Source organism: Vanessa atalanta, chromosome 25 (assembly GCF_905147765.1).
Source record: "Vanessa atalanta chromosome 25, ilVanAtal1.2, whole genome shotgun sequence".
In the NCBI taxonomy this organism is placed as follows: Eukaryota; Metazoa; Arthropoda; class Insecta; order Lepidoptera; family Nymphalidae; genus Vanessa; species Vanessa atalanta.
The window spans coordinates 4,343,105-4,368,515 of NC_061895.1; the positions used below are offsets into that span (position 1 = coordinate 4,343,105).

General features: G+C 32.9%; 2 protein-coding genes across 4 annotated transcripts in view; one reads left to right on the top strand and one right to left on the bottom strand.

The window, feature by feature from the left end:
- Nucleotides 1–1,629: 1,629 nt before the first annotated feature.
- LOC125073820 (polyamine-transporting ATPase 13A3-like) overlaps nucleotides 1,630–25,411 on the bottom strand; it is a 44,188-nt gene continuing 20,406 nt past the window's right edge. Inside the window, exons 2-20 of one of the 3 annotated variants that reach the window (XM_047684910.1) lie at nucleotides 16,402–16,467; nucleotides 13,775–13,942; nucleotides 13,622–13,692; nucleotides 12,018–12,127; nucleotides 9,398–9,560; nucleotides 8,830–9,034; nucleotides 8,335–8,521; nucleotides 7,911–8,046; nucleotides 7,155–7,320; nucleotides 6,293–6,493; nucleotides 5,785–5,985; nucleotides 5,302–5,427; nucleotides 4,852–5,005; nucleotides 4,594–4,715; nucleotides 4,291–4,408; nucleotides 3,847–3,968; nucleotides 3,487–3,651; nucleotides 3,167–3,293; nucleotides 1,630–3,098 (exon numbers count right to left, since the gene is read on the bottom strand). In XM_047684910.1, the coding sequence (XP_047540866.1) occupies nucleotides 2,122–3,098; nucleotides 3,167–3,293; nucleotides 3,487–3,651; nucleotides 3,847–3,968; nucleotides 4,291–4,408; nucleotides 4,594–4,715; nucleotides 4,852–5,005; nucleotides 5,302–5,427; nucleotides 5,785–5,985; nucleotides 6,293–6,493; nucleotides 7,155–7,320; nucleotides 7,911–8,046; nucleotides 8,335–8,521; nucleotides 8,830–9,034; nucleotides 9,398–9,560; nucleotides 12,018–12,127; nucleotides 13,622–13,692; nucleotides 13,775–13,942; nucleotides 16,402–16,449 (3,567 nt within the window). In that variant the 5' untranslated portion in view covers nucleotides 16,450–16,467 and the 3' untranslated portion in view covers nucleotides 1,630–2,121. Of the gene's footprint in view, nucleotides 3,099–3,166; nucleotides 3,294–3,486; nucleotides 3,652–3,846; nucleotides 3,969–4,290; nucleotides 4,409–4,593; nucleotides 4,716–4,851; nucleotides 5,006–5,301; nucleotides 5,428–5,784; nucleotides 5,986–6,292; nucleotides 6,494–7,154; nucleotides 7,321–7,910; nucleotides 8,047–8,334; nucleotides 8,522–8,829; nucleotides 9,035–9,397; nucleotides 9,561–12,017; nucleotides 12,128–13,621; nucleotides 13,693–13,774; nucleotides 13,943–15,359; nucleotides 15,771–15,859; nucleotides 16,111–16,401; nucleotides 16,468–25,411 lie in introns of those variants that run through there. The other 2 variants (XM_047684911.1, XM_047684909.1) reach the window with 2 other exon arrangements.
- Nucleotides 16,758–19,075, top strand: LOC125073821 (DNA-directed RNA polymerases I, II, and III subunit RPABC5). Its single transcript, XM_047684913.1, has 3 exons — nucleotides 16,758–16,909; nucleotides 17,149–17,257; nucleotides 18,898–19,075. The coding sequence occupies exons 2-3, from the start codon at nucleotides 17,163–17,165 to the stop codon at nucleotides 19,004–19,006; spliced, it is 204 nt and encodes a 67-aa protein (XP_047540869.1). The 5' UTR covers nucleotides 16,758–16,909; nucleotides 17,149–17,162; the 3' UTR covers nucleotides 19,007–19,075.

Sequence of the window (25,411 nt, forward strand, 5' to 3'; positions counted from 1 at the left end):
TAATAAACATTTGTTACTGAAGTAAGTTCTTGTTGGAGTAAATATAAATGATATGACATCTTTGTTCGAGCTAAAAACAATCTGTGGTAGCGTTTTGAACGCCGGCAAAGTAGTTGTCAGATCTTTAAAAGTAAATTTTAGTAGATATAAATAGGAAATTAATTGTAATTGGGATTTATTATAAATTAATATATATTAATCTAAAGATGTTTGTAGTGTATAAAATCGCAATTATATGAAAATTTCGGGTTTGTTTTCTCCTACGATTGAATAATAGTACAGAAGAATTCAAATGAAAATATATTGAACATTTAAAAAAAAAATATAGTTTGAGTTTTTAATACAAATATCTGACGGGGTTATTTAAAAAAAAAATCATAAGAGAGCACATTGGTCCAGCAGGACGAAATTTATGATTTGCCTCATGATATTTTAAAGCTATCTGTTTTTTCTGCTTTAATATAATACGTTATTTTATTTTTTTAAGTTTCACATATGAAATACACACACGTGTGTGTATTTGATTTTGTTGTATTGTAAATGTTCGTAGAAAATCTTTGTACAAATAAAACATTTTTATTATTATAAATACATCATTTATTACAATATATTTACTATCAAATAGTATTATTAACTATAAATTGACTTGGATATGCACATTTGTAAAAATATCAATGAATATCATATAAATTAAATCTCTGAGAAATCTTTCAAAACGTAACAATTAATTTGTAGTTAATACTGTTACAATAAATAAGTGCAAAATCATTGATTTTTTTTCTAAAACATAATTTGAGAGTAACATTCGTAATAAGTACAAATTATGATAAGAGGTATGATATATAGTGGAAATATAATTAAAACAGAAAATATAAGGCACGACATTGGCCGGTTTCGAGCTGTATACATCGCTTAAATTTCAACTTAAAGTAAAGTAAAATACAGCCTACATTTTGTATATATATATGCCTACAGATATCACTTATAATATATACAATATTTATGCAATTTTGTACTAGAATCCTTACGGTAGTCATAGTTAGACTTGAATAATTATATGGAGATTACTGTGCGAGTGTGCGTAGTTAAGAAATTGATTTATTTAAAATTAAACAACACTAACTATTTTATGCTCAAATCAACACTTAATCAATGAAGGAATAAAAAGTTTGATTTTATAAATATACGTCTTCATATAGAAAAACTTACTTTTAGATTTTATATAGAGGCATAATTTTGATTGATTATCACAATATGCTGCCTAAAGTTTGAACATTTTTTCTACTTAAAACTAATTTTAAAGAATAAAAAGCGAGTACAAGTGCAGACAACAAAAGTATAAAAAAATAATGTACGAAAATTTTACATTTCATAATAAGAAATAAGAAATGTTTATTTGGACACGGTACACAGTAAAAAGGATAAAAAGTATAAAAATTTAAAACAAAAAATAATAAAAAAAAAATGATATTAACTAATTATAACTACTAACTTAATTACAAAAAAACAAAAAGAATACAAAACAACACAATGATACTTAACGTGTCCTAAGGGTTACCATTCAGCTTCCAAGTTGGGTTCCAAGAACCCAACGCTGATTTTCAATGGTACCCTGGATAATGAACTAATATTTATTGATTTGAATAATGTTTTAAAAAATGCAATAAATTCATTTATAAATTATCACTAAAATATAACTTTAGTGAAGTCACTGCTATCAACAATTTCATTAGAAAAATATTTTAAATGAATGAGGTACACAATGGAATGATTGTTTATGAACGGTCATTAGATAATCCGCTTTATATAAACCATATCAGTATTTTGTGTCGTTTATTTGTATGTTCCATACCTGAAATTAAATATACCTAAACTATTTGGTAAATATTTTATATCACATATAACATATGTTTTGAAATGTATAATATAAACAAATATATCTCATATGGAGATCAAAGTTGTAATATAAAACTGTATATGGCAGTTTATTTATGTAATAAAATCAAATTAAATTTGGTTAAAAATATTTTGAACTGAAAAAATATTTAATATTTATAATTCGAAATTCGAAAAAAAGAATTACAAATACTATAAAGTTTTTTTTTATCGCTTATATTAATTTTATTCCGAAACAGAATCAAACACCGAACCGTTCGTTTCCTTATCGTATTTAATAACACTATCACAGCTCAAATAATCCATATCCGTCAACTGTCGCTTGATCATCAGATGCGGAGTCTTCCTCACGTGTCTCTCCTTCAGGAAGTTCGGTATCATTTGCTTTCGTTCCATCATATATTCGATTACGACTCTTTCGAAGAATAGAGCCAGGACGAAATTAAAAGACGCCAAAGCTATTACTATATAGGATAGGAGAGAATCTTTCGGCATCCTGAGTTCGAGGAACTTTGATAACCACTGCGCCGGCGACACCGTTACGTAGACGCAAATAGCGGTCATCAGTAATACGCTCACCATCAGCCGCTTGTTCGTGACCACAGAGCGCCTATAGGGGGACCCATGGCTGAAGACTATAGCCATGGTCACATACTGGAACATGGAAATCGTGAAGATGGCGTAGTTCTCCCAGCACTCGTTGGCCTCGTCGCCCTCGTACGTGTGTCGCACGTACCAAGGGAAGGTGGTCAGAGCCAGGTAGCTCAGGTACTGAGCGACGACTATCAACAGCATCTGGCCCACCAGCGACGCTATCGGCACGAGACCCAGCAGCGACGTCAGCGGCGGCACCTTGCACAGCCTGCCCGAGTGCGCCTCCGTCATGCCGAAGAAGAAGGCGAAGTTCACGATGAGCGCCACGTCCACGAACAGGAACTGGAAGTCGGTGAGATTCGAGTCGAAGTAGTAGAGGAAGGCGACCGAGAGGAACTCCGTGAGCGAGTAGGCGATCATGAACTTGAAGACGCCGAAGCTGGTGGCGAGCGCGGCGCGGCCCTCGCGCAGCACGCGCGTCACGCACGCCACGTCCGCCTGCGCCGCCGTGAAGGGCGCCGCCACCGAGCTCTCCAGCTCCGACAGCGAGATGCCCGCGTGCGCCGCCCGCAGCGCGCCGCAGTCGTTGGCGCCGTCGCCGCACATGCCTGGGGGGGGGGGGACGGTTAGTCGAATGGCTCGTGAAGTGTGCCAGTCGCGCAATCTCTGCACTCACCGACGTAGTAGCCGAGCGCCTGGTAGTCGAGCACGAGCTGCTGCTTCTGGTCGGGCGACATGCGCGCGAACACGGCCCCGCGGGCGATCACGCGACCCACCAGCGACGTGTGGTGCGTCCGCAGCACCTGAGACCAGACAGTGTATTATATTAACTACGTTTACACTATTTTTAATTAATTCTCGAATGCAAGGCAAACACTTGATTGATATGTAATTTTTTTATTTAAGACTGTTGGGCTCTTGTGATCTTACCTTTTGTCGTCAATCTACCCATTTATTGTAATAGCTAATTAAAAAAAATGATTCGTCTATAGATACCTTCCACGTGTCGCCGGTCATGACGATCTTATACTGCGGCTCACTGTGACCCGTTTCCGCATCCTGCGAGCCGCTAGCGGAGCGCCACGAGCCGCGACCGCTGTCCGCCGCCCCCGTCTCCCCCGCACACTCCAGCTCCAGCGACACGCAACCACCCACATTCACCTGAAACACCAGTAGTTCATCATTAGTGGGTGCACTTTAATTTACTACCAAAAAGTAAACAGACATTTAAAACTTAAACTTCCATCGTTGGATAAGAATGGACGAATAGATCAGAGTTTTAACAACGTGGAAAACATCAATAGAAGTTTATAAAAATCTTAAATATATAAAACAATAACTGAGACCGGTGCCCACCCCGTGGCGCGTGCTCTGGCAGTAGAGGCGGGCGCCGCGCGCCGACAGCAGCACGACGCGCTCGGCGGCGCGCAGCACGCCGCACTCGCGCGCCACGCTCAGCGCCGTGTGCAGGTTGTCGCCTGCGCGCACGCGGTACACGGGTACTGACATTCTCATCTCGAAAACACGCCTTATTGTAGATATTCGACCGGCCCGTATTGACAGGTGAAGTTCAAAATAACAATAATAAGAAATATTAACCGTCTACTCATTTCCTACAGAGGATGTTCGACGTTTCGTAAATTGTAGTTAACCCTAACCCTACTCTACCCATTGAACTCAAACTCTGAAACTAAACTGAAAATTAAAAAGTACTATCTCAGTCCTAAGTCTGAGAGTCTCTATTAAACAATATGTGAATAAATTGGTGCCAAAATGTTTGGTCATACTTATATGGCTTACCAGTTATCATAACGACGTGTATGTTGGCCTCCTTCAACTCTCTTATGATGCTCGTAGTGGCGGGCTTCAGACGATTCTCCAATATTATGAGACCGAGAAATTCTAAATCTAATTCCACCTACAAATATATCAAAACATACATAAAATATTATCAGAATACATGGTATATTAAAAAAAAATCATATAAAAACTACTGATTTTGTTGCCGATACATATTGGAAAATTCTACATTCAGAACTACTGATCGCTTTAATTTAATTAATTTTATAAAATTTTGTTTTGACGAACAAGCGAGTTACTCACTTCCTCTCTTTTCATCTTCTGCAATTGTTTGAACGTGGCTTCCAAAATCCGCGTCGACATTGCGATAACCCTGTAGCCCTTCTCCGCGTACGAGTTTAACACTTCGTCCAAATTTGCAGGCACTAGAATTCAATAAAAGATTTCTCGTGTTAAAGACTGTTTTATATATCTGCTTCTAAAATTCTTACGATGCTTACATCTCCACTGATAAATTATAAGACTAAATTGTGCACATGAAAGTTCAGAACATATTTGTACCGGTGTGCGGTTTGCACAGAGTGCGCAGAGTCTCCGGGGCTCCCTTGCAGTACACTCGCAGCACGTCCTCCCCCAGTAACCGGACCGCCACTGAGGCGCGCTGCAGCTGAGATACGAACTGGTATTGCTGGACGATGCCTACCTCCAAGGGGACCTGTAAATATAACAAATATTTATCTTTAAAATATTGAAGTTTTGTTTACATCGATTGCTTGTACTAGTCTTGCATTATTTCCAATATTGTTTTTTTGAGAAAAGGTCTCAAAAAAACAAAATTAAACACAGAACATTTTATTAATCAAAAATGTACTCTAACGTGTGTATACCAAAAACAAGATTTATATAAAATTAACATATTCATTACACTATTTGTCTGTAGAAGAAACGTATCCAATTCATATAACTTCTTCTAGAAGATCCAGATATAAGTAAAAAAGTGATGGAACATACATGTAAGTCGTCAACGTTGATGTTAGCAGCGCCCCGGGGCTTCACAACGGTCGGTGTGAGCATGTCATAGTTGGCCTGCTCGGGCACATCGGGCTCTTCGAGGAGCCAGCTCGTCGACTCGAACATCTGCAAAAATTTACGTGAATTGTTATAATAATAACATTTAATTGACTTTAACATACGTTTTGCTATCTTAATTTTCTTCAAAGTCTCGAACGTGTAGTCGATTTGTAAATAATTTTGATATTTCTTAAATATCAACGATGTGATAATATGATTGATTTTAGACAAATAGACGAAGAATTGGGCATACATAGTGAAAATACATTTCTATATAATAAAAAAATAATAAACAGTTGGCTTAAACTATTTTTTAACAAACTTCGTCCGTCAAACAAATGAAACCATTATTAAAAAAAAAACCGTAAATGTGTTCAAATTGCGAATAGAATTAAAAGAGCATGATAAGTTATCAGTTTGTACCTTTAAATCCAGTGGATCGCCAGCCAATTCCCCGTTTAACAAAGTCAAACTGTGACAGGAAGCCATTCCTATCTTTAATTCGTGGAGGTCGTTTAACTGTTTCGGGTCTCTTTGAGGTCTTCCTAAAAGTGGAGGGGAGGATGCCGTACTGACAGTTACTACACCCCACATGTCGAGGCCATCTTCTGTTAACGTTCCAGTCTGTAAGAATATGTTTACATTATAAACATTACTTGTTTTATTTATACAATTTAAGATATATTACATATTTTAACGATATTAAAGAAAAAATATAATATATCCAACTCTAATATTCCTCCATAATATTAAAATCAGATATTTTTAGTCTTTCATTTGTGTGCTTTTTAAGAAATATTTAGTTCAATGATATTTAATTATCGCATTCATTTCATTTTGTAACAAATAAATATTTTTTATGTATTTTGTAAGAAAAACCAATCAAGTTACCACAGACAATGAATGTAAATAAAATTATTGATTATATCACCTTATCAAAACAAATGCAGTCCAACGATCCGCTAACATTAACGGCCCTGGTGTTGAGACAAGTAATCCTGGCACGCTTGAGTCTTCCCACTGCGTACAGACGACCTACCGTCATTGCGGCAGGTAGCGCGGGTGGTACCACTATTGTTATTATATCTAGTGCCTTTATAATTATGTCTCCCACTGTCATAGCTCTGTATGTCTAAAAAAAGTAAGTTAATAGTCATTTTCCAATGTATAATATGTATGATGGCAAATGGGTCAATTGGTGGTGAGTGGTCACCGTCGTCCATAGACATTGGCTCTAAGAAATATCAACCTTACATGAGTTTATGAGCCACACACATTGGGAACTAATATGTCATGTACCCGCAGTTATTATTTCTTTCTCTCTTCAGACCAGTGGTGTTTACGGTTAGACCTTAGCAACTGTTGCTATCAAATATTTGTTGCGGATTGATAAATTTTGTAGTCGATAAATCATTGTTATGGAGTATTATGCTACTGCGTAGTTCCATAATGCTGATTTACAATTTGTATTGATTTGATATCAATCTACAACAAACCTTTGATCACATGCTATGCTCTAACGGTAGCCCAACTGAACACAACAATATTTAATTTAAATTGTGAGTTAAGATACGTTAACGAGGGACTGATTGTAGAGCATAAAATAACAGAGAATAATAATAATTTATTAGCAAAACACATGGAATATATAAGCCTACGGTTCATGAATCTTTGCTAAGTCGGTCAGTGGAAAAGAGTTTTAGTTACTCACACTTAAAATACTAAAAATAATACCGACAAAAATGTACTGTGTAGTAAAATTTTATATATAAAAATTGCAATTTTAAACTTACCTTTAGAGCAACAGTATACCCCAACCCTACAAGAGCAATGCAGGCTAGAATTATTATGAATTTATATGAGTCTCTGTCAAACTTGAAATCAGCGGGCACGGGATAAAGGATGCTTCGAACCAGTTCACCCTTGCTCGTGTTGTATCCTGTGCGCAGGACCAGTGCTCTGTGTCAGAAAACGTGCACTGTCAAATGCGTTATGAGAATACCTGCCTACCTTACTTGAAATGTATGGTTAGTAGTAATTTAATTAAAGTAAGTTTCAGACAAATCTCAATCAAGTCTTATAACTAGAATGATTTATCTTAAAATCATGGTAAGTAGCTATAATCATATGACTGTAGTTCTTTACGCAGTCACTTGAATCAAGCTCTTTCTTGTTGTCATACTGACAATCTGAGTCTTCAAATTTTTTCTAGACATTTGTGATGATTTTATGGCGATACCATTTATGGTATTCATTTTAATATGATATTAATATAAATGCTTTATCGAATGCGAAATTATAATCTATACTAATAACTCTGTCTGTCTGTCTGTCTGTCGCTGTTTCACTGTCAACCCAATGAACCGAATGACAAAATTTGGTATGAAGCAAACTTGAACTCGAAATACGAACATAAGCTACTTTTTTGCCTATCATATGACAACCAACCCCTAAATCGCGAGCGAAGCTGCGGGTGACAACTAGTCCTTTATATATATGAACTTAAAAGCTAAAATAAATGATTTTATTAAATAATTAAATAAACTTACTTAACGGGTTCGTTATTGTAATACCGAGTCTGGATAACTTTCGTGCCGCAGAACAGTACGCTAGAGTTGTGTTCCTTCAAATTGAACTCTTTGTCGATTCTTTGTAAAGCCGTTTTTGTTACTGGCACTGATTCACCTGAAAAATAAACGATATTAGAATTTAAAATAACTAGAATAACATGTCAAAGAAATAAATGCTTAACAAAAGAGTAACTATGGTTTATTTTTAAACGAGCAATTCAAGAAACAGCAACAGTTTTTGTTGTATATTAAAACTATAGGGTTCGTTGATAGGCATCAGGGATTTTGATAATATAGTTGAAAATAAATTTTCAGTTTTAAATTAGTTATTGGTTTTAAATGTACACAATGTCTGCCGGAGTCGGCACGTATAATGTAAAGGAGAGATAGCGCAGACGCCGACCGGTGAGCATGCTCTCGTTGACGACGGCGGCGCCGGTGAGCAGCGCGGCGTCGCACAGCATGGTGGCGCCGTGCGGCGGCAGCGCCAGCACGTCGCCCGGGCACAGCGCGCGGCTGGCCACGCGCCGCCCCCCCCACAGCTCCACCGTGTCGTGCGCCTCCACCGTCGCGCGCAGGCTCTCCTGGTTCTGGGGGCATGCGACGACTGACGATTACCGGAGCTAAGGTTTTTTATGTTATAAGTAGACGCACGGAAACTTAGACCGCCCATAGAAATGGACGTTGATTAGTCATACCTTACATCGCCAATACGCCACTAATCTGGGGAACTAAGAAATTATGTCCCTTGTGCTGTAGTTACACTGGCTCCTTCACCACTACTGCTGTTTGGCATTACAATTTTTGTTTAGTCGGTGGTACCTACCCAGACGGGCTTACACGAAGCCCACCACCAAGAATTATTGTTAACCATTAACCTAAAATTTTTGCCACATACCTTTTTTGTCTGTATAACCGATGTGGCAACACCGAACGTGGACATGAGCACGATGGCAATACAGTAGTAGTAGTATGGCTCGGCGAGCCAGACGGCTATCGTAAATAATTGAAACACGTAGAACGGGTTGAAAACTTCCAATATAATTAGCGTCATTATCGATTGGACTGGCACTTTGATTTCGTTGAGACCATAAATGTTTAATCTAAAAAATATATAACAAAATTAGATAAAGATTCAAATGTTGCAAGAAAAATAGGTATTTAAATTGTATTTTACCTTTAAGACATAAACATATATAATTTTTGCAATCTCTTAAGAATTTCCTTGTTGTCAAGGTCGCCTACACACAAATTACTACAATTGACTTTGTACTGCAGTTTGAGTCACTGAGACGTGCAAGAAATGCAGTTACAGTCACAAAAAGATAATTTTAAAAACATTACAAAGTTCTGGATGATATCTACGCTACTATGTTCGGTTACATTATTTTTTTAATTTTATCTTGAAAGGGACAAAGTTTTGTACCAGTACAGCTTTAAATAAAATGTAATAAATATGAACGAACATTCGCAATCGCCGCTCGGTGCAGGGCGGCCTGGCGGCGGCTGCGTGTAGCTGTGCGCACGTGGTTCCGCGCTCCACTCCCGCGAGTCGCACCCACTGCGCACGACACGCGTCCCATATCAGGTACTGTTTTTTGTGACGGAAGTATCGATACTGCTGGACATCTGCGCAGGAGATAGATCTTCATTTAGCTTTTGAAGTGAAACTTCTTTAAACGCGATAAAAGTAAAACTTCAAGGTCAAATTTAGATAAAACATTTCTGATGATTGACTCTGTTCTGCTCTATTTTTTGAACGTAGATAATATTGCTGTCATTACAACGCATAGGTTTATATTTGTTTTTGTAGAAACTTAAAATATACTTATATCTATGTGATATGGTAACATTTCGTATTTTCTTTTTCATTGTGGTATTAATTTTACATTTTTAGGTCGAAATTCGACAATAATATCAAACAAAATAATATAAGCTGAATCACGCTGTCTTTTTTTCAATACACAGAATATTGTTGAAATAATCTATTGGTTTGAAATATCAAAATTCATAAAAAATACCCTATTTTTGTTTTAAAACTGCTAATTTTACGAATAAGTTAGGCCTCGGCTATTGGTCAGATATCTTAAAAAAAAAAGAATATTAGTAATACTCCAAATGAAATATGGAATTCCTACTCACTCGTACTTTTAAGCTTATCACTTGTGTTAGGAATGGGGACGACAATAGCCCAAGGGGTCAGGATCGATCCTGCTACTTTTGACATCGCCAGGCGGCCCGCATACCATAGAGCTATTGACGCTTTGAATCATTAATCTATTTCGTTGGTTTTGTATGTTACAAAGCCGCAGATCTACTTTTTTACTGACAGATTTAACTTCCCAGACAGTGATACGCGCAGGAGCAACGATCTTACGTACTTTTCGAACGTGAGTTTAAATACTGTCAACGTAATCATATCAACCTAGTAATTTCTGAACTGAAAGCCTATTAATTGTGTCTGAGGTGTAGTTTGACCCCTCGTTTGACCATTAGTCCTTTTGGATTGTCATCCCATTGACTTTGAGAGGCAATAGAGTGTGTCTGAGAATTGACACTCACTTATGCTCTATGTATCCAACACAAATTCGTATTATACTCACAAAACTATTCTTTTTATAAACAATTCGAGGTATTATATACATAAATAAAGTCTTACGATATTGATATTTTGCGTATGAAAATATATTATCAAAAACGGAAACTACAAAGTATAAATCATTTTATTCCCACTAAGCGATAAGCTTAATAAAAAAACGTCGCTATTTAAATCATAATAAAACATCAACCGTTGAAGACATGTCTTTTATAAACATCTTTGTCCATAAATACTAGTTGAAAATGCGGCTTTACCTGCGCGAAATTTATAAAACTTCACGTATACAACAAGCCGTCACCCCCAATCTTATCCCTCAAGGGGTGAATTAAAAAAAAGTAGCGCATGTACTTTCCCGGGACTCAAACTATCTCCATATCAATTTTCATCTAAATCAGTTCAGCGATTTTTGTTCGGGGGAGAGTTACTTTCGCATTTATAATATTAGTATAGATATTCTGTGGCAACTGCCAAACGATGTAGATATATACATTTTGATATACTCTATGGCGTCTTAATCGCTTCTAATTTTAAAATAAAACTAGTATGTCTAAAGTCCTTTATTTTTTAAAGCTTTTAGTTTGATAACGTTGTGGCCCTCAAAACCGCATATTTATAATTATAATATGATACATTTTTGTATCCAATATCATTAAGTACATTTGGTACAAGGGACGTATAGTTATGTGATAGCGGTTTCGACCATGACCCTTTCCTTTTAAGGCTATAGTCGCATCTATTTTAGCGTAAGATTAGCGCTTGGTAAACTGTCATAGATAATACATTAAAAAATAATATAACCGGAAATCTAAAGATCCTATATTAATAATTTTGTAAAGTCTACGATAGACCCGACCGAAACCTATCCACAATAATAATGACCGTTAAAAAAATAATGATGTTTAGTCGACAATATGTATCCGCAAAAATCACGATATAAAATCCATAAAATTCATTGACAGTGACATTTGACAATAACAGTTAAACGGGCGGCGATGTTTGACGTTTACGAGTGATTTTATAAATGTTTGATAATAACAACGTTAATGAAAAAGTTATATGTTACATGAAATGTAAATGATAATCCGTATTTATTTTACCCGAGCAAATACGGGTTCGGCAATATTATCATATTTTCATTGAACTAATGCAACTATTACCTCAGATATTCAGGACGTACTATGTAGGTATATTATTTTAATAACTGACTGATGACTTAAGATCATTGCTACTAATATAACTTCCAAACAATGCAATTGATATACTTGATATTAGATATTAGATAGTGTTTATTTTATTTTATTCAAACCTTGTTTACAGAGAAGCAGAATAATCTTAATTACCTTACTAAATATGGAATGTTATTTTTTTTCTATAAGGTATTGTTATTATGGCTAAAGACATAATTAATAATTATAATACGTTATTAATAAATGAAATTATCATTAATTAAAAATGAACTTAATGATTAAGTTAATTGTATTACTTACTTAATTTAGTTCCGTCGTCCAAATGTAACGGAGTGTATAGATCATCTGCGCTATCTAATGGACCTTTCTCACCGCCGAATTCGTCTTCAAATCCTTCATTTAGTAATCCACTGTAAAAAAATGCAATTTTACTTTCATAAATAAAAAATTAGCAAATTTAAGAATACTATAATATCTCCATCTGATTGCCTCGTCGGTCTAGTGGCTAGATATAAGGCTTAAAATCCCAAGATCCAAATCTCAGATAGGGCCGATAAATAATTATCGCGTTTTCTGTCGATAAATGCTCAGTATCAGTCCGGAGTCTGGAATTTGGTGTGTATACTCCAATGCTTCCTGACACCCCTGAACTCTTTTCGTTGTGACTCCTCATTTGCCATCCCATTGGATTATGAGGTTGAGTTAACAGAGATGCACCTTTGTCACACATGTTTGTGTCTACGCAAACAAATCTTCCCTGAGATTGTCTGTCTGTGGCCCAAATCAGTCAAAAAGATATCTTTACTATAATAAATGATTGTCTTTTTATGCAGCTTGTTTTTTTTTTTAATATACAAATCTCTATATACGTGATGTCTGAGTTTTCGGTCTATAATCCATTAACTTGATAGAGTTTATTTTTTATTCGTCTGCATGTCTTTATTTGTACTGCACGATTACAATATTATAATTGCCGTTAATTTTTTTACGACTTCAGAATACAGGTCGTATGTGACAGTTGTATTTTGTAATTAAATGCTTAAACAAAACATGATATCACCACACATCTTTAGCGAGAAGTACCTATATACAGAGTTCCTTTTGTAACAAATATTTTTGCTACGAAGGTATTTTAACATTCGAATTAGCTGGGGTAAATAGAGTAATAGATCTTATTATAGACACTAAGATAATTCTTTGAATAATTCTAAGTCTCATCATATTTGAAATTCGAAGTAAATTGATTAATTTTTCTTATCCGAATTGGATTTTGGATGTACTCCAATGCCTTCTTATTTTGTAACCAATCTACCGATACAGTTAATGCGCCTATTGACGTTAACCGTCACGTTACTAACAACAACAGAGCGAAATTTCTATTAAATCATGATGCATGAAAATAATAGAATTAGAATAGGGAATTTCTAGAATATTTGATTTTAAAAACAAATCCGTCACCAGGTTTTAAAAGGGCGAACATTAATAACTCTTTACTTTTGAGCACCACTGGTGACATTAATTTGGATTACATTTTAAGGCGAAGAAATAATGTTTTTCGAGGGTTACATAAGTCGTTTTAACTTAAATCGTTTCTAGTTACATCACTTACTATACTAATATAATCGGTAAGCTGTTTCAATTTACGATATAGGGAAGTACCTACTTTTGTTGAGCGCTCTAGATAAACGGCTGTTGGTTCCAAGCGGATACGAATATAAGTATTATATATAATTAAAATATTTATCGTAAAAACTTTATTATTATTATACAAATAATTCATCATATTTACGATACCAGTCATCATGTTAAGTTTGATTAAAATAATTTCAATGTTCTAAAAAAATCCCCGTAAACGGGTCTATACAATGATTAATAAATAGGTATTACATCTGAATGAATCTTACCTTGCGTCGGAAATATTTTTATCAATTATCTTATGAATGAAATAACTTTTGCACTTCTTCTGAAATGTTTCCTGCGAAATATAAAATTATTATAACGAACTATTATCTAGATTAATTTATTACTCCAACCTTGATTATCTTTACAATACTTACAATAACTAAAACTTTATCAGCATTTTGAAAACAACATCTGACGGAGGTTACATACAGCAGCCATGTGGGACACCAGTGGAAAAATAGATAAGGAATACCACAAGTTAGTGTCGATAGAATGTGCATTAAAATCGTCCGCCATCTACATTTACGGTAACCATGTACGACCTGGAATATTTATTATAATTTTAATATTACCATATTATATTGTAGTATAATAATGTTCGATACATTATTTTTGTGTTATTTAGGGAAAGAGTCTTATTCTGTTTATTTTTATCGCAGACAGACATACGGGCAATGATCACTGTAAGAAATTTTAATTATTCTTTACATCACCAACTACCAAGCTGAGATAAAATGTCTCTTGTGCCTGTACTGACACTGGCTGGTTTTCGCGGTAACCTATTCAAAAACATAGGTATATATTTATTAAATTCATTTAAAATATCAATTCAATAGTGCTTCTATCCAAATATCTAGTTTCCAATAACATTTAAATGTGTTAATATTCAGTATGTTAGTAATTAGCATATTTTGTAAAATTCTTGCCATTATTAAGTTCATTAAATAAATGTCATATACACTAAAAACCAAGATTCTTTAGCAAAACTTGACTTAATCGGGTTTTATATCAATAAGACTTCCTCTTAAAGATAAAAATAAATTATGTTATTATATTATTAGAGATGTGAATATAATTATATTATCTTTATAGTATTTATAATATAAACCAACCTCTTTTACTAAGGGCAAATAAACTTTATAGATTATTAATGACTCTTTAAAGAAAAAATAATTTAAATGTCTTAATTAATGGCATTATTTTTAATTGCTTACTGTTGAAACATGTAGGTACCATCCATACATCCAATATTTTATTGCCAGACAGCAGTACTTAGGACTATTGTTTTCAGGTTTAATGTTAGAGTAAGCCAGTGTAGCTACAAGCACAAGGAATCTAAGATCTTAGTTCCCAACATCGGTGGCACATTAGCAATGGAGGGAATGGTTAATGAAATCAAAATATACTTTATTCAAGTTTTGTGAATCGTCATTTAACAAACTATATTAATTGAAGCTACCACCGGTTCAGAATGCAAATTCTACCGAGAATACCTTGGCAAGAAACTCAGTAGTTGCTCTTTTTCAACATTTAAAGATACAAGGTCATGTTAGTTCAATACAAGTAAATATGTATGTTATATATCCTGCCTGGACATCAACAATTATTTCTTACAGTACCAATATCTATGGGCAGTGGTGACCATTTGACCATCTACCATCACACTACCTAATATAAATTACGATTATTGATACAATTATATCAGTAAATGAATTAAAACTCTTTTTTATTTATTTTATATTGGTTATTGCAAATGGGATAATTTTAGGAACATTTTATTCCTAAAATATACTAAGATTATTAATAATTTAAGGACTCAATAAATATTATACATGGTTTCCTACATACTTTACAGCTAGCTTTTAATTTATTTGTAACAATGTAATTTACAAAATAATTTTGTATACTATAAAGATGAGTACCATAACTCTGAATAATTCATATGTATAGTAACTTTACCTGGTCGAATTCTGGATCTGTGTTTATGTTTTGAAAAGTGAAGTTATCTAATGATTCCCTACTTTGTAAGGAGCTGTATACAATTAATGGCTGAATTTCTTCCTCGTAACTCATGTTTGTTTTTTTATTTTTTTTATTGAGGTAGTAATAAATAAATGCTCAATATAAATGCACTTGTCACTTATGAGGTATTTAATTCATGGCATATTTATATTCTACATTTCTTTTAGTTTTGTAATTTTTATGTTTAACATAGTTTATTACCAAATAAAAAATAAAAAAATACAAATAAAAATTTAATATAATTTCAAGTTTAATACATATTCGTCTACTCTTCATTTATCAATTAGAAACAAAGACAAAAAAAGATGACATATTTTGCCATTTAATTTTGGCCTTTGGCCTTGAAGATAGTTTCTGTTATAAAAATAAAATAGTGAAATTATATACTATTTTAATTAAAATGTGTCAAAGCTGTTTCCGTTATTAAGATATCCTACCAGAGCAAATTCCTTTCAGCTACAGAACAATAGTCGCACATTTGCCACCTTATGGTTATGATTGGTAGCAACAAAGCAAATCAAAACAATTTATAAGAATAGTTAAACTTTAAGATATTGCATTCTGATAATAAAAGAAACAAAAGTACACTGTAAATTTTACTATTATATTAATGATTTTAAATAAAAACCTCAATTTACTATTAAAACGTAAATAAATATTAAGAAATACTAGCACTACTACCACCCACAAAAGACACAATATTGACACTAGCGACAGTGACACTATGTCAGCTTAAAATCTCATTTGACATTTTGTCTCATTTGACATTTCTTAATTGACGGAGTAACTAACCAAAGACTAATTATAATTATAGCTTATTCCAAGTTCCAATCACAAGACGACAAAGGCCAAAGAAACAATATCTAAAATCGAATTGGCGCGATATTGTTGGTCGAAAGCATGGATATTCTATAGTAAATAGAAATAAATAATGGTAGTACCTATGTTTTTTTACAATTAGTTATAAAGTAAATCATACCAATTGACTGTCATCTAACGTTATTTGTTGTTCGACGCTAAGTGTCATAGCTTTTGCTGTTGAAATCTGAAACAAACAATGTAATAATAATACAATTATTTTTAAATGTATAGCAGGTATGTGTATCTAATTCAATTCGTTCTTCGTTAGATTTTCAAGTTTACTTTTTTACACAAATGCTCTTTTTTATTTGTAAATCATTTTCCAAGCACCTTTTTTATTTAATAACTGGAATTACCGTACCGTAGTACGTGACTATTTTAGTCTATGATATATGTCATTAAATTAGTATCTGTGACATACATGTAATCTGTGACACTGACAATTTGATTCATATATGTCGATGTCAACTTGACACTAGTCACAATTCACAACAAGGCTTCGATTTGTGTGCGCGCTGTTTCGTGATTGTGATTTTTCTACTTAATTTTTATCTAAAATACCTTACCGAGTACATTGCTGACAAATTCAAAAGTCAGTAGATTCGTGCTAGCAGTTCATAAATCAAGTAAGTTCACAAGACGTCATTATCATAGATTATTTTAAATAACCTCAAAAGTGGCATAATTATGAGTATATTTAAAATACACTTATCCGTAGTACAATTTTCCAAAGTATATGATAAGTTTTATTATATAAAACTTATTCACACGGATATGCGTTATTATAAAGTATTTATCAACAGATTGTCCGTTGTTAAACATTTGTACTCAAAGCGTGAGAAATATTTTGTATATTTTATTTCAGAGTGTTTAACAAACATGATAATACCGGTGCGCTGTTTTACCTGCGGAAAAGTTATAGGCAACAAATGGGAGGCGTACCTTGGTCTCTTGCAAGCTGAATATACAGAGGGGTGAGATTTTACCTTAGACGGAAACATAACTTACAGACTTAGATATAAACATTGATTAGTGGCCCTTAAACACAACATTTCTTTCTGTCATCATTTATTTGACGTTAGATTATTAAATAAAAGGCTGATGTCAAAGGTAGAAGTAAATAATTTCATGATATGCATGCTTCATGCTTCACTATAATGTTTCGTGTATTCCATCTTCCTATTGTTTTATAATCTAAGGATATCACATTCAAAAAAATAAATCATGGTATGGTTAAGCTTATAATATATTAAAATACTTGCTTAAATCTGTTAACAATACTAATAAGAAATTATCATTACTCTTTGGTAACAACAAATATTGGCATTATTACTAATTTAAATCTCATTTTAAAATCCTTTAAATATACAAAGATAAACAAATAGCATAATTTATATGCAATTTGCTTATAGTATGTGTATGGATCTTTTTCCATAAATCTTTTTATGTATAGTATAGTATTATAAAAATATTTAAGAAATTAAAATATTTAATTTCTTAAATATTTTTATAAATAATATTTAATTTTGAATTGTGCTGTTTTAACACATATTTCATTTACATAAGAAATGTTAAGATTAAGTCCTTAAATATATACAAATATGAATTAAAAATAGTTACTGTATAAATCTTGACCGCATGGAATGATGACAACAATTGCCCATTGAATCGCAATTCTGATCCTCTGGACAAAAAATGAACCAGCCCTCCTGTCCAGTGGAGGCAAGAAGGCGAGGTGTTATACTTTTAATGAAGCTTTTTGCACTACTACTCCAAAGAACGAGTTTTTCAACAGCAAATGATACAAAAAAATAATTTGCTGTTTAAACAGAATATGAGTTATAGATGTGATGTTCCTAATGTTCTGTAATATTTTTTTAATTCATCTGTAAATATATTCCAGAATAAACCTTAATTGTTTCGTGTCTAGTCAAGGCATGTGGATAGTTGAAATAAACTTATCATTAACTTCAATCATCATTACCAATGCATCAAATTATCAAACAGCAATCATGTTTGTTACCGAGCAATGCTTACTTTCAAGGTGATAAATCATATTACGAATAATCATCATGATCTGTGATTTAAAATGCTGATAATATAATTATGTTTCATCTAGTCAAAGATGAAATCAAATATAATAATATTTTACATCCAATTGACAATTAGTCAAATACTTTTTGCATTGTCCGTTTCTTTAGCATATGTTTATAACATTTTTGGTTTGATTTAATTAATTAATTATGCAGTATCTTTAAAAATATGTGGTCACCCTTAAAAATGTTTATTGAATTTTATTAAATAAGAGTTCCATTTAAATTGCCAGTTTAGTATGTAGCTAGAGAGTATTAGATTAAATTGAAATTTATGAATTGGGATTTAGAATACTTTAGAAATCGCTTCTTTAAACTGTATATCTATTATTTCGCTTTACTGTATCGATTAATAGCGCGTTCATTTGTTTTTTTTTTCACGGATGCACCAACTTCATTTTTAGCAGTTCCATAAAAAAGTGAAATATTTTTGGCATGTTAAGCAATTATATTTCTTCTTACACTCCAATCTCCATGCATGATACGTAATAGCTACTGTGAAGTTTTTTTTTTTGTTACAGTGATGCGCTTGATGCTCTCGGTTTAAAGAGATACTGCTGCCGTCGCATGCTACTCGGTCACGTAGATTTAATTGAAAAACTACTCAATTATGCGCCATTGGAAAAATAATTTTCATTCCAGTATTTATAATAAATTCTGTATATTTTTAATTTTAAGCTAAATAAATTTTAAGACATATTCACTGTTGTTTTTTTTTTAATATTTTCAACATAAGAAAAAAAATATAAAATGTAAACGGATAAAACGTTTAATTTAAATGGACATTTAATCGTTGATGATGAAAGAGACATGAATAGTATTTGTTCTGTGCCAGCAAATCTATGTTAAAATATAATTATAGATGTAGCGGAAATATCAACTAGGAGGTTTTATTCAAAAAATAAGTGAAGATAAAAATAATATTCTTATATAACTCGAACGCGGGGCGGCGTGGTCAGTAAATAAAAAAGTTTGATTTAATAAATTCCGTTTTTATTAATATAACAAAATTGCAGTACAATTCAATTTAATTTTATTTCGACTCTTATTTTCATATTTAGTTATCATAAATACAAAGTTAAGTAAATAAAGTAATACGTAATCGAAGAATGGGATTAGAAATTAATTAATAACTATTACAAACTTTTATTTTTCAATTTTGGGACTTTTGTCCAACAGTAACAAACTTGACAGTTTATTCATTTTCATTGAGAGCCTGTAAATTTCCCACTGCTGGGCTAAGGCCTCCTCTCCCTTTGAGGAGAAGATTTAGAGCATATTCCACCACGCTGCTCCAATTCGGGTTGGTGGAATACACATGTAGCAGAATTTCGTTCAAATTAGACACATGCAGGTTTCCTCACGATGTTTTCCTTCGCCGCCGAGCACAAGATGAAATATAAACACAAATTAAACACATGAAAATTCAGTGGTGCTTGCCTGGGTTTGAACCCGAAATCATCGGTTAAGATGCACGCGTTCTAACCACTGGGTAATCTCGGCTCCTATTCATATAATGACATTGAAATATTGTATCGATTTCAACCAATAACGTTCACCACTCGAACCTCAATCGGTGTTTCTTATAATTTCAGATTCTTTCAAGCCTCACTTAAGCCCGGGAAAGTATTTCAATGGCAATGTTTAAATTGTAATAAAGATAAGCTCTATCTAATCTAGTTTCTCTTGTTTGTCGAAGTATATTAATACAAATACACTTCACGTTATGTGTTCATTGCTTACTTTTTTAATATAGCATACAAATATACATAGAGAACAGTTTTTAGAATTAGCTGTCAATGCATTATTTTAATGAAGACTAAGAGGGGTCGTTAACGTAACATCTGAGACAATATGTAACCGATTATTCTGTCATAAAGAACTTACTGACTGGTATGTGGTTAGGGTTGCCAGGCGTCTGGATATAGACGGACATACTTAGGCTTTTTTGATTGCGTGTCCGGCCAAAATAAACAGTGTAAGTCTTGTCCGGCTTTTGTTAGGCTTTATACATTTTATTGTTTTTATTTCACAAACGAGATACATTCGATTTAATTTATATTTCCTTAGAAATTAACAAGATTCATGGTAATAATCAGAAAAGCTTGATTTTACATTAAAAAATACCGTATCCTAAGACTACATACACAAAATCTTTAAAAATGTAGGGTGTCCGGCCTTTTTACCCAAATGTGCGGCCAAACTAGCTGGTCTCTTTGGCGACCTGGCAACCTTATATATGGCAGGACGCAAGAAATCAACTTGTTTGGTATGTAAAGGAACGAAAATGCCAACTTGTTAGATTTGTGCCAGGACGCAAGAAGCCAACGTATTGGATCTAGAACTTAGTATATATATGAAAGCAATATTTGTTTTGTTCAAAACAAAAAAAATAATGACGTATATTTATTGGTTAAATTACTTTTCGAAATTTCAAACAGAATCGGCCAACTATTCATAGAAATGCACCATAAGGTTTAATTGAGAATTTTTTTTTTTTTAATATTTACATTAAATCAGCGCATACTACGCGTGAGTGCCCTTGAGACAACAAACCTAGTTGAAAACCGATGCAAACAGAGTGTGCTAATATAGTATTGGATGAATGATGATAAGCTAACGGATTACCTTGTGACATTTTACCTGTTTCACGATATGGCCGTCAGTTACTCACCTTGTGTTGATCTTTAGAATTTTAAATAAAACAAAAAAAAACAATTGATTAATTATCCTCTAAATCTTAACGTTTGCGTATGGATAGTATTTTTTAATATTTTATTTCAATGATCAAAGACAATCTCGGAATGTAACAGTTAAGTCAGGATTTGAACATGTGAACTTCGATTAAAACCTACGTGTTATAAACTCGGGTCATCTTTTTATCAGGCCGTTTTTTTACACTTTCTGATGAAATGTTCGAGATGAGGTCTTTGCCCACAACATATATGTATTTCCTTTTGTTATAATATAAATACTCCTATATTAATGCATTCATGTAAACTTTGAAATTGTGATTTTTATCACTATATTTACAACCATAACATACCGTTAAAATTTATAATGCCGTTTCACGAAGACCTATTGATCCCTTCTTGCGCTAGACATACAGACATTGAAGTAAATGTATTTTATAAAATCGGTGACTATAATATTAATTCTTAGAATTATAATATGATATAATTAAGAATTTGATGACAGTTTTATTCTATGACTTACCGTCCTCGTTTTGTTAAATAATTAATTTTCTGACATTGTACTATACAAACTTGTTTAGAACTGCATTGTTAATGCTTATTCTGTACGTAACTTAAGAACTATTTGATTGAATTTTTTTTAGAGCTACAGGGGTTCCGTCCTGTTTAATTACTTTAGTATAAAATAGGGATACATTAGCAAAGTCCAAAACATTGTCTTAGCATGTTGTATTTTTTTTATTAAACTTTGATAGTATTTTAAAGAAGCTGCTAGACTTTTTACTATCGACCAAAGAACTGCAATACTACATTAAAATACGTAAATAGTTTTTATTGGTCAAATTAAAAATGAATTGCATCACAGAACAAGTCATGTTTCACAAATTTCCGGATATATATCAGTAATCAGTACAAACTTAATGAAATATTTTTTTGAATGTTGATCGTCTATGTTGAGTATGAAAAAAAAAACTATAAATTCAATACAAATTTTACATTATATAAGTTGCTAGCAAGACAAGTCTTAGTCTTAAAAAGTAGACTGTGTCCTTCTTTGTAGTACAAGCTAGCTTCGAACCAAATTTCAAGTCCGGTTTGGTGGTTCGGCCAGTGAAGAGCAACAGACAGACAGACTTACTTTTGCTTTTATAGTATTAGTATAAATAATCAAAGCATTAATTATGTATACATTACCTTATATTATTAAAAAAAAAATTTGTATGCGTAATTCAATCTACTGATACTTTAGAAGTAGATACCTTTATGATGCTTCCGGCATATTAAGGACAAAATGTTATGAATATAAACAAAAATTATAATTATTGTAGGAATTATGGTTTAATAAACGGTAATAGGTAAATTTATTTATATCTTATGTGCCAATGTTAAAGGTATCCTCTCGGTCCGTTAGTCAGGAGTTCTAGATAAGCATAGGTTAGCCTGCTAACATAATAAATAGAACGCCTCTTAATAAAATTGTTATGACCAAGTCTTAGGACTAGTTATATTTTTAATGTAAGTACATAAAAGTCGCGATATAAAGATTATTTGAGGAGATTGTAAAAACATAAATATAGATATAATCTATCATGCTAACATGATTCAAAGCTTCCTCCTTACCGAATTTCGGACACTGCTGCTAATCTAAAACTAACAATTGTGCACTAGTAGGTATAACTACAGTAGTTTTTGTGTGTTCCTGTTTGAAGGGTCTGTCAGTATAACCACAGCCAAGTAACAGTTCTCAATGCTGGTGCAAGTTTTTAAGGATTGGTTTATATTACCTACCTATGGGAGGTGATGACTACTTACTAACCTTTTCCAGTACATCAATCTATTCTACATAAAAAAAAATTATAATTCGTTTCGCTATTGTAGCATCTGTATGTACCTGTAATTTTCATTGAATTTGTTTAGTGGTTAATGGTCGATTCGGCCGCTCATATACCATAATACGTCTATTTAGCTAGCATACCACAATGACTTTTCGGTTAATTTTCAAATATAATATTCGGTACTTGAATCGTTATGTTTCAAATTATTCGTTCATCTTTACTAAAGGTAAGGAACAAAGAAAAATATTACCATATTTAATTAATAAGATCTGCTTACTGATAAATATTAATTAGTTTAATTAATTGTTTCAAGGAGATATTTTAATTTTAAATTGCAATAAGATTCATGTTGCTCATATTGAAGATCCCACACGTTACAAATGCAAACAATATAGGTAACCAACTCGAAGTAAAAGACTACATATTTACGACTATATTTAGTCCTTATTATTTCACTGATAGGAAATAGGCTAAATACAATTTAGCTCAGACGCCCCAAAACTTGTTAATCTTCAACGAAAATTGTGGACTGAAGACAGACAAAGACTACTGAATAATCATGTGTTTAAATTCATTTCTAACTTGTGTCAGATGAAATTCCGTCATGTTTACATCCACTAACCTACATTAGAGCAGCTTGGTTTAATATGTCGTTACTGTACTGTTAAATTATATAAAGAAACAACTCCAGTACCTCGTAACATTCTAACATAGGTACTACGGTTTAACATAATCATTGTTAAATGCTAAACCACAAATTACATCGAAGTTTAATTCCACAGTTAACAACAACAGTCACCACGCCTCAGCGGCCAACAAAACACACAGTTTATAAAAGTTTGAAGGACATTTACAATGAATAGGAGTAGTCACCGGAACGAGCCCTTGAGCCGCATTTCGGAGACATTATTTGGAAATAAAAATACTAACAATGTATGTTTGTAACGATTTGGACAAAGTGTTTCATACTTCACTGTTATTTACCTTTGTAGTGTTTATAATATTTAATATGCAAAACTCAGCTATTACTAAACGAATTGCAAAATATCTTTCGCTGTAATAAGTTTTACCTTCGTTTTACGTACCCACGACTAAGTTAATGTAATGTGGGTATGATTTTAATAGAACTTGTCTTTGTATCATAGCGCTTAAAATCTGAATTAAAAAAAAAGATTCTCATAAAATAGCTTATTTGCAGAAAAATAACGATAGTTTTTTATATTGAATAAAGACAAATTTACGGCCGTATGTAGCCATAACGCTCAAACGAAAAACATAGTGCCTATAAAAGCAGGTTTTCGTATGTTTTGTATGTTTTATTTGGATTTGACTGCATATAAAATTTTATAATATAAAGACTATTAAATTTTATTACACGTTTCATTTAAATATTTTATAGTCCATTGAAAATATTTAACAAGTTTTTGCGTTAACGGCAATTATATGATGCCGAATTAGCATGCAATTATTGGCATGTAAATTGGCAGCAATGGAAATTCTGTCTATTATAGATAAGTACATATATATAACAATGAAGATATATGTATAAGGACTGCATAAGTGCGTAATGTGGTTATCAAGTTTTACATTATAGTATTAAGTATATTAGTATTAAGCTGTATTAAACGTCTTCGTGGTCAAAGGTACGAAGGTGACGAATTAATGTTAACTAGATTCGTTAAGAGGTAAATTTAAAGAAATTAAAATAATGACTGTCGCTTCTCAATTTGTTTTTGATAATGTTATGTATGTACGCAAAAACATAAATGATTTTCCCAGAAATTGTGACGTACATTCTATTAACACTAGGAACAAGAATAAACTTGTTACTCCAAGTACCCGATTACAAAGGGTTATTAACTCTTTTTTGGGGCAATGTATACGTTTTTACAACAGGATCCCAGAAAACGTTCAAAATTATTCAATTATAAAATTCAAAAGAATCGTTAAAGAGCGTTTGTGTGCTAAAGGATATTACAACACTAATGACTTTTTAGTTGACTGCACACCTTGGGAATGAAATGATCGCCTCCAGGCTGTTTCAAATAACTAAAATATAATTATCATTGTACATGGAAAATGGTTAAAAAAAATATATATATATCCCACTGAGTTTCTTTCGCCGGTTCTTCTCAGGTCCGAGGTGCTAAATTCCGAACCGGTGGTAGATTTTTGACAATCAATAAGCAAGTATAAACACTTCTATATTTAATAAAGATTTTTGATTTTGACTAGGAGCCTACTTACATTTGAACATTCATTAATGTACTCAATACAGCAGCTTTATATTTACTACACTGATAATTAAAGTAAGAATTAAGAATATACTACCAATTGAATAGAACAAAATACTATAAAAAGCTTGGTCACAGATTTAGGTTGGGCTGGATACTACAAGCTGTCCAACAATCATGTCCGAAGTTTATCCTATGCACAAACTTGACGCGCTACTACTTTAGTTTGTGTTCGTGTAATTGTGTGGTTTTAAAATGTAAAAAGTCTTATAG